This window comes from Echeneis naucrates, chromosome 17 (assembly GCF_900963305.1).
Source record: "Echeneis naucrates chromosome 17, fEcheNa1.1, whole genome shotgun sequence".
Classification (NCBI taxonomy): domain Eukaryota; kingdom Metazoa; phylum Chordata; class Actinopteri; order Carangiformes; family Echeneidae; genus Echeneis; species Echeneis naucrates.
Window position 1 is genome coordinate 5,852,125 of NC_042527.1, and position 8,693 is coordinate 5,860,817.

Below are 8,693 nucleotides of genomic sequence, written 5' to 3' on the forward strand. Positions count from 1 at the left end.
AAAAGAAAGGTGGCAAAAGCAATGGGAAGAAGAAAGAACAGGCAGATGGTACTGCATAATTCAGAGAAGAGATGGGGTCACAAGAAAGACAACACGATCCCGAGGTGCCTCTATAAAATAAAGAAACATGCCTCAGGAAAATGTGACTATTGTGATCAACAGGAGACAAAAATATAATGAAGAAAGAAAATAACTAATTTGAGCCTCACAAAACTGAAGGTAAGGTTAGATTCAAAAGAGTTTCGAGCGAAAATGTGATGATGCGTTGCTACAATATCTTCGAAGAACAGGTTTGATAAAAAAAAAAAAGAATATAATTTTGCCTTATTTAATTGTCTAAGTTTCCTTAGTTCGTACGATTAAGTGACACTCGAGCCACACGCCATACCAGTCGGCGGCGGTAATGCACCGTAACGTTTTTTTTTTTTTTTTTTTTTTTTTTGCCAACCGCCATTAAAATCCAAGAAGAAGAAGAAGAAGAAGACGAAGAAGAACGAGGGTCCGCGAGCTCACCGGAACGCTAGCCACAATGTTATCAAGTAAGCTTCCGCTGTTTGAAAGTGTCAGCTAAATGAATGTCGAGTGAAGCGTGTTAGCAATATGAAAGGACCAGACACTGAGTAAGTTAGAGTCACAGCAGCAGCGGACCACCAGCTGTCACGTCGTTATTTATTGTTGTTTGCCTTTTGTTAATTGTTTGTTTGTTTGTTTGTTTTTTTTTGTTTTTGTTTTTTTTAGCTCAGCTAACTCTTAGGCGGGATGCTAAACGAGCTAAGCGGCAGTAATGTTTTAATGTTGTGTTAACAGTTTCGACTTCAGTGTTTTCAGACCAGCACAGGTCCAGGGATCCAAGAAAGCTCTGGGTCATTGGCCTCATAGCAGCTCCTCAGTTTTTGCCCAGTGTGCAGCATCCTGTGACGTCTACATTCATTTGTAAAGATATCAGCTGATTTTTGCTACATGGTCCATGTTAGTCCAGACTAATTGCACAGGAGAAACGTTTGCTGTTGTTTGGCTGCTGTGTGATCTCTAATCCCTTTACTTCATCAAGCCTGACCCCTGTATTGTCAGGCGTGAGAATATTTTTGATCATGTAGCATCTCACGCCACATCAACCAGAAACATGAACATGCAAACAAGTATTTCTTTTTTTTTTAATCCGTAATCAAAGTGGCTGGTTGTCTTCCAAGGAACAGGCCTGCAGCTGACAGATCTGAGGCAGATGGCTTGGAGTTGCACAGTCATTCATTTTCTCTAAAAGTAGTATATTACAGGTATGACTGGGGGAAAACAGCTAATGACACACATTAATCTATATGTCTACATCTACTCCATTCTGCAAATGATGATCACTGATACTCCCTATCACAGGTCTCTAGAGTACTGTGTGAAGTTGGACAGCCCCATGTCTCCCAGACGTTCATCCAGATGTTCCTCCAAACTGTCAACAGCCCCAAAAAAGAGTCCCCAGAGAAGCCCCAGCCCCGATGAAGGAGTTATCCAGCGGAAGCTGAGAAGTAAGAGATGGAGGAACAGGTCAAGAAAGACTGATGGTGGAAACAGTGTATTTAATGCAGATAATGGGAGCAGTGGTGGCATTGCCGTTGACGCACAGGATGCACCTGTAGCTGAGGAGGATGAATACGGGTTTATAAAGATAACTGATAAAGGAGTGGACGATTCAGATGAAGACTCTGTTACTAGTAGCATAGCTTCTGGTCCCTCTGTCTTGTACAACACTATGTCCAGAAAACAGAGACCTCCACAGTGCTCAGCCTGCCAGAAGCTCTACCAGAGGGCAAAGAAGATGAAAGCGCCAATTAAAAGTAAACTCTTAGACACTGGTGAGTGCACTCATTCCTTTTACATGCAGGTGAAATATCTGTCGAGAAAGTTGATAATTGCTGCAGAGAGTACATTGAGAGGCTAAAAATATTGTCACAAGAATCAGATGAATAATACTTACATTAATGTACTTAAATTTATTACGTTATTTATACATTTATTACATTTATAATATAATAATATATAAAATTCACTGTATATATTACAGTTTCTATCTGATGACATTTAACACTAAAATAGTGGCCCTCATTGCAATGTGGTTAAGGCAGCCACAGAAATGGGTTTATATATTTAGCTTTTGTATGAGTTGTCCCTTTAAGCAACAGTCTAAGAATTAAATGTGAAAATATATCAGAGTAAATGTTTGTCTATCAGCTTTGTAAGCATGTGTTTTTCATATTGATTGACACTACCTGATTTGAATACATATACACAACATTCTCAGAGCACTGAGCTGTCCACGCAGAGAGGAGACTTCATAAATTATCAGTCTGTATTCAGTTGACAGATTTATATCAACATGGTTGACCTCTCTGTCTCGTTTGTTCTCAGATCCAAAGTCTTCGACATGTGACCAGTGGGTGTTGATCAAAAAAAGGCGACCTCGGAGACTACTTAATGTTACAGGGTAAGATTGCCTTTGTGTGTACAGTTACTGGTTTTACACTTGAGCTGCAGCAGCCGAGCTAACTCACTCCCTGTTTTGTTTTGTCAGGAAGCTTTTGATCCATGTACATCAGCTTAAGAAAGGTGTTAAGCTCAAGAAAGATGTGAAACCAAGTGAGCAACAATTGAAAGAGGGAGAATCATCCATCTGCTCAAGGCCGCACACTTTCCTACAAAGGTAAAATTTCTTTGTACACATCATCAATTTCCTACTAAACAAAGCTAACTGTCAACATGAGAAATGACTTCTCTGTGGTTTGCATTTGTGTCAGGAACCTTAGGTATTGTATTAAAGTGGCAGTAAAAAAGGAGCCAAAGAGCAAGAGGAGGAAGAGGACCAGAGATGAATCTCAAGGATCTCGTTCCCCTAAGCAGCAGCGTCTTAACAGCAGCAACCCCCACCCACACATCACTAACAGGCTTACCAGTGAAAATGATTTTCCCCCAACCAGCAACCATCATATCAGCAGTCCTGGCGCTGAGATTAGTAGCAATGAAGAAACAAGCAATCAAGTAGATACAGATCTGAAGGTTAAGTTGATTCCCTGCTCAGTTGTTCTGGAGAACATCAGTCCTATAAAGAGGATCCCACTGAGGCAGCCAACACCGAAGAAGACAAGTGGATTCAGAAACTTGCTTGTTCAACTGCGTGGCAACAGTGGCATGATATTCAGAGAGACACGTTAGTGAGGTGACACTACTTTGCTTCAAGCTCCAGTTCAGCAACTACGGTATTTGGTGTTCTTATTCTAGCGTAGCTTCAAGTAACTTGGATGAGGCCTCTTCCATGTTATAAGGTTTTAGTTTCCAAAGTTATGTTTTAGCTTCCCTACCACTCCATATTATTTTGAGCGCGAAAAGCTTTTGGAGCAAAAACAGTTGCCTGCAGAAAGGTTTTTTTGATATTAAGATGGAAATGTTGTAGGTTGGATGTACTCATAGTTGGTTTTCAGTGTTGTTTAGCCAGGCTCCTCACAATAGTGTCAATAACTGTTGTCGCATACCTGGAGTTTAGTTACAAAGTTGGAGTTCCACATTGCTATGAATAGCTAATGTTTTCTTAAATCTCAGAAGACCTTTTATTTAAAGTTTCATACACCTCGGGGCCTTTTTAATTACATTTATGTATTGTGCTGTAGTTCTATGAAAACTCTAACTTCTGAACAGGTTCAGAGTGAAGGTGTCTTGACAGTTGAAGTTAATTCATTAAAACAGTCAACAGATTTAGTTATTTGACTGTTATGAACTCGCATCGCAATGGACTAAGGAAGTGGAGGTTATATCAACAAATCAAAAGAATAAATTTTCATTCGTGTTCATAGTGTCATTATTTTTTGCCTATCTATTTTAGCGCGGTGCACTGTAGTGTGTATGAGCCCTGTCCTGAAGACATACACTTGTGTGAAAGTGTATGAAAAAGTGATAAAACCCTCAGCGTGCACACTAAAACACATACAGTTGCAATCCAAATTATTCAAGCATCACTGTAAATTTATTGGATTAGTTGCACTGCACTGTACAACTAATATTACAAGTGGTTTCTCCAAAATCAGCACAAAGTATGTTTCCAACTACATCTCTGGGAACATTCAGTGCCTTTGCTATCTTTATTTATCCTTTTCCTTGTTTGTGCAAGGGAAGGGTTTATTCTCAGAACTTTTGGCTCAATTCCCTTGACTTAGCCATATTTATAAGATGCAATCAACCATCTTAGTCAACAGTACAGATATTTGAGATGTTCTATCTCAAGCACCCCTGACCCAACCAATCAAGGGCTTCATTGGTTGCATGCGGGGTGCTTGAGACCACACCTGATTTGCAAATGTGTGTTCTTAGGAGGATTTCTATTTAGAGTTAAATAATTTTAAGACTGCAGCAGTCATAGAATAACTATTATTTATTTATTGCAAACACTCAAATTATTTTACATTTTGCCAATAAACCTAATAAACCTTTGGAGTGGGGTTTGAATAATTCAATGGAGGAATCAAAAATTGTGATGAATGATGGTAAAACAGCACCAAGAACAACTATTGCATTTCTGGCATTTCTTATATGTTGTGCCTTTATTGCTCATCAGGTCTGCCAAAACATGAATCAACAGTATATAGAAGGAATTAATATCTGCAGGTAGCAGGTAGTTCATGTGGACTTAAGGCTGTGGGACGAGCAGACACCCTGCCATCCACTTCCCCCCCGCCTGCATTCCTGCAGACTTCTCTTTAAAAACTTACCAAAGATTTCTGGATAAGCATTGGTTACCATGCTTACCACAGAATCCAAGGACACATTAAAAATGGTTGATAAGCAAGCTTGACAGTCAGAAACTCTTAACATTAACATTATCAAGAAATAACATATAAATAGACATAATATAATTCACTGTGCGAGTTAGTCTCACGATTACACGTTAATAAATTCTCAATCTGCTTTGATCAGATCTGACACAATATCACTATTTCGTTCACAAACTAGAGGCAAAATGAGAATAAGCGTTGTACCCACCTTACCTTGGCATCTTTACGGTAGCATAATATGGCACAAAGTGCTGTGCAATCTGAGCCCCTCCACTCTCACACACAATCATTTATCAGGTGATGTCAAATAAATCTGTGAGCGTTAAATTCTCAGTCCTTCAAAATCTACATCAGGGCTAGTCCATACATCAGACTGTAGCATGTCACTTTATTCAGGCACTGGACTGAGTAGTTTGACCACAAGGTGGCGCCACTTGTTTTCATAGTCAGTTGGAGTGTCTCCCAACTGTGTTAAAGCATGTTGTTCTGTCTATTTGTTTTCACTGTGGTTAAACACAATACCGAGAACAGATAGTCAGGCAGGGCATACACCACACTTTTTCACATGTTAGCAGGACAAACAGGAGCATCAACAAGTTGGAGCACAGTGGACCTACCATACAACAGAGTGGGATATCTGTGTCTCTTCCAAGAAGCCCATTTGCATCTGAGTTGTTTTTTTTTTTTTTTTTTTTTACATCAGTCAGTGTATCCGATTTGAGGACATTAACACAACACAACAGTGTTATTTCTGAGATTTTTCCGCTGATACCAGTGAAGTGGAGGAAGGGTGGGGAAAATGAGACGGAGATAAGGCACTTGGTTTTTGAAGGTTTGACAGCGTTCCTGGGGGGTGAGAGGGTGGAGCCGTTTACTTGTGGGATTAGTGTATTGGGAGAGGATGGATGGGAATTTGCATTCAGAAGTGCTGCTACCAAATCCAGGAAATGTGTCTGCTCACTGGCTCTGCATCACATGAATTTTAATCAATTAACACACTCATAAGGAAAGTTTAATTCAGTTAATGGAATAGAAATGAAATGAGCCAATTAAATATTAGAATTTTACATTGGAATCAGGCTATTTGAATGTGTCTGTCCATCATATTCCTCTTTCCAGTTCACGCTTGTTTCCTCAGTCTGAAACTGTAAATGTAAATCATTAGACGAGAAATTTTAAGAGTTTGCATTTTTGCTCCTTCATTTATTCAAGAAAGAATATGGAAATATTCACCTGTGAATTCACATTTTAATAATTTCACGTACAAATCATCACAATTCCTTTTTTAACACATCTGTTAAGTAACTCCCATTATGAAATATTCAAGACTGTAAAAGTCCAGAACTATTCAAGTTGGTCCAACAGTACTGATGGTTGTGTAACGGCTGCATCAGTGTGTAAAACAGAAAGGTGATGCGCTAAACGAACACACGAACACAACACACTCGCAAGTTATTCACTGTGAAGAACCAGATGGCGTCTTGCAGCTGCAGCAGAGCAGAGGAGCTCTGATAATCATCTCGTCTCCTCTTGAACATTCGTGTACAAGGGGGAGACTCGTACAAGGCAGTTATGCAAGCAGAGCAAGTTTGTTCACAGTCTGTTGAAGACTGACATTTTCACCACTTGTCCTGATTTATCAGAGCATGACAGTTGGAGAAACAGTCGTAACAAACGTATATCACGCATTGCATATTGTCTGAGTTGCTATTGCCACAGCTTATCACAAACCAGACACCAAAACAATTCAAGCAAAACGCAGACACACAACAGAGTATCCTGTGATAGAATCAGCACCTGACACCTCGAAAACAGGAAAATCATTTCAGCAGGAACACAGATGTGTTGGAGTGTGAAGGGGAGGAGCGTGAGCACGGATAAATAGCTGCCCTGGACCGGGGCTAGACTCCACTCTGCTTTAGAAAATAGCAAGGGTCCGTCCCCATCATGACCTACTTTGAGGTGAGGATTTTATGTCATTGTGTAGGATGCAGTCATGGTTGCTTTCTTCCTTCTCTCTGTTCCCCTAATCATCATCGTTATCATGCATCTGTTTGTTCTCCAGCACATCCTCGTTGACAGCAACTTAAATGACACAGGATCGGGATCTGGTTCCGGTGAGCTGGGACTAGATCTGGAGGAGCCATGTGAGGTGGAACATGTGATGACCACTGAGCTTCACTGGGTCTTCTTGCCGGTTGTCTATTCTCTCATCTTCATCCTGGGCATCACTGGGAACGGCCTGGTGGTCATGGTCCTGGGCTGCCAACGCAGGTGAGGGGCAGCCGGAGGGTTGATGGTGGATAAGCTCTGGCTTTAGCAGCGTTCAACGGTTCAGAATGGGCTAAACGGATTTGTGCTCTTGTGTTTGTATGCAGGTCAAAATGCAGCCTCACGGACTGCTATCGCCTCCATCTCTCAGCTGCTGACCTCCTGTTTGTTCTGGCACTGCCGTTCTGGGCCGTGGACGCAGCTCTGGGCCACTGGCAGTTTGGAGCAGTCGCGTGCATTGGTGTGCATGTTATCTACACAGTCAATCTGTACGGCAGCGTGCTGATACTTGCCTTCATCAGCCTGGACCGCTACCTGGCCGTGGTCAGAGCCACTGACACCAACACTGGTGGGCTGAGGCAGATGTTGGCACATAGGCTGGTGTATGTAGGTGAGAGTCCAGCAGCTGATGAACCCTATCTCACTATCCCTCTCCTCTCCTCTCCTGTCCTCACCTCCACAGTTCCTTATGTTTTTCTGTGTTCCTCCCTCAGGTGCCTGGTTGCCCGCTGCCCTGCTGGCGGTGCCGGACTTCATATTTGCCAGGACTCAGGAGGGAGGAGAGGGGTCCATCCTGTGCCAGAGATTATACCCAGCACACAATGCTCCTCTCTGGGTTGCAGTTTTCCATCTCCAGCTGGTCCTGGTGGGTCTGGTGATCCCAGGGCTGGTCCTGCTGGTGTGTTATTGCATCATTGTCACCAGGCTGACCCGGGGCCCGCTGGGGGGCCAGAGGCAGAAGCGAAGAGCAGTCAGGACCACCATCACATTGGTGCTCTGCTTCTTCTTGTGCTGGCTGCCCTACGGAGCGGGCATCTCTGTTGATGCTCTAGTGCGCCTGGAGGTCCTGCCCCGCAGCTGCAGGCTGGAGGCTGTTTTAGGCGTGTGGCTGGCCGTGGCTGAGCCCATGGCGTTTGCACACTGCTGCCTGAACCCACTGCTGTATGCTTTCCTGGGGGCCGGGTTCAAGAGTTCGGCCCGCAGAGCCCTCACACTGAGCCGTGCCTCCAGTTTGAAGATTTTACCACGAAGAAGAAACGGGGCCTCGACAACCACAGAGTCTGAGTCCTCAAGTTTACATTCCAGCTAGTGTTGGTCTGTGCTGCTAACTGGCTTTGCGTGCGTGTGTGTGAACTGTATATATTGTATATATTGTATGTGTGAGTGAACGGATGTTAGGATGTTGACACAAAGCATCTGAGAAAATGAGGAGCAGTCGGCTGGCCCATGACTTGTCTTCTCCCTCATTATGGGTTTTCCATTAGATAAACATTAAAATGCTAGTATTTAGTAGTAATAGTAGTATTTCGTTCATGTTTGTAATAAAATATGAAAACAACCGACGGCTGTGAAAGAGCTTTTTTTTTATGAACTATATTTCTTTCTTCCTAAGTGAAACAGTCTTAATTTCTGGCTTGCAGCCACTCAACCACATCCACACTCCCATCCTCATCAAGTGTCAAGGCTAGATGTCATTAAGATTAGTCTAATAATTTGGTCTTTAATCAAGCAAGCTACTGGCAGCTTTATCACAGCGGACACATTCAAAAGGGACAGGAAATGTGGGAAGAGAAGCTTGGATCAAATGAATTTTTTTGCCAGTCAACAGCTGCC

At 42.4% G+C, this 8,693-nt stretch overlaps 2 protein-coding genes across 2 annotated transcripts; both read left to right on the plus strand.

The window, feature by feature from the left end:
* The first annotated feature begins 484 nt into the window (after positions 1-484).
* Positions 485-3,824, plus strand: LOC115058068 (uncharacterized). Its single transcript, XM_029525376.1, has 6 exons — positions 485-539; positions 1,191-1,274; positions 1,372-1,844; positions 2,398-2,473; positions 2,561-2,689; positions 2,784-3,824. The coding sequence occupies exons 3-6, from the start codon at positions 1,406-1,408 to the stop codon at positions 3,196-3,198; spliced, it is 1,059 nt and encodes a 352-aa protein (XP_029381236.1). The 5' UTR covers positions 485-539; positions 1,191-1,274; positions 1,372-1,405; the 3' UTR covers positions 3,199-3,824.
* A 2,515-nt stretch (positions 3,825-6,339) lies between these two features.
* Positions 6,340-8,412, plus strand: LOC115057442 (C-X-C chemokine receptor type 4-like). Its single transcript, XM_029524560.1, has 4 exons — positions 6,340-6,770; positions 6,874-7,082; positions 7,187-7,470; positions 7,574-8,412. Exons 1-4 carry the CDS (start codon positions 6,756-6,758, stop codon positions 8,167-8,169), a joined length of 1,104 nt encoding a protein of 367 aa, XP_029380420.1. The 5' UTR covers positions 6,340-6,755; the 3' UTR covers positions 8,170-8,412.
* The last annotated feature ends 281 nt before the right edge of the window (positions 8,413-8,693 follow it).

Bases quoted from the DNA above. Each gene is read 5' to 3' on its own strand.
- LOC115058068 (XM_029525376.1), top strand. From the start codon at position 1,406: ATGTCTCCCAGACGTTCATCCAGATGTTCCTCCAAACTGTCAACAGCC. The intron at 1,845-2,397 runs GTGAGTGCACTC...GTTTGTTCTCAG, and splicing joins AAGTAAACTCTTAGACACTG to ATCCAAAGTCTTCGACATGT. The intron at 2,690-2,783 runs GTAAAATTTCTT...CATTTGTGTCAG, and splicing joins CCGCACACTTTCCTACAAAG to GAACCTTAGGTATTGTATTA.
- LOC115057442 (XM_029524560.1), top strand. The intron at 7,083-7,186 runs GTGAGGGGCAGC...GTTTGTATGCAG, and splicing joins GTCCTGGGCTGCCAACGCAG to GTCAAAATGCAGCCTCACGG. The intron at 7,471-7,573 runs GTGAGAGTCCAG...TTCCTCCCTCAG, and splicing joins ACATAGGCTGGTGTATGTAG to GTGCCTGGTTGCCCGCTGCC.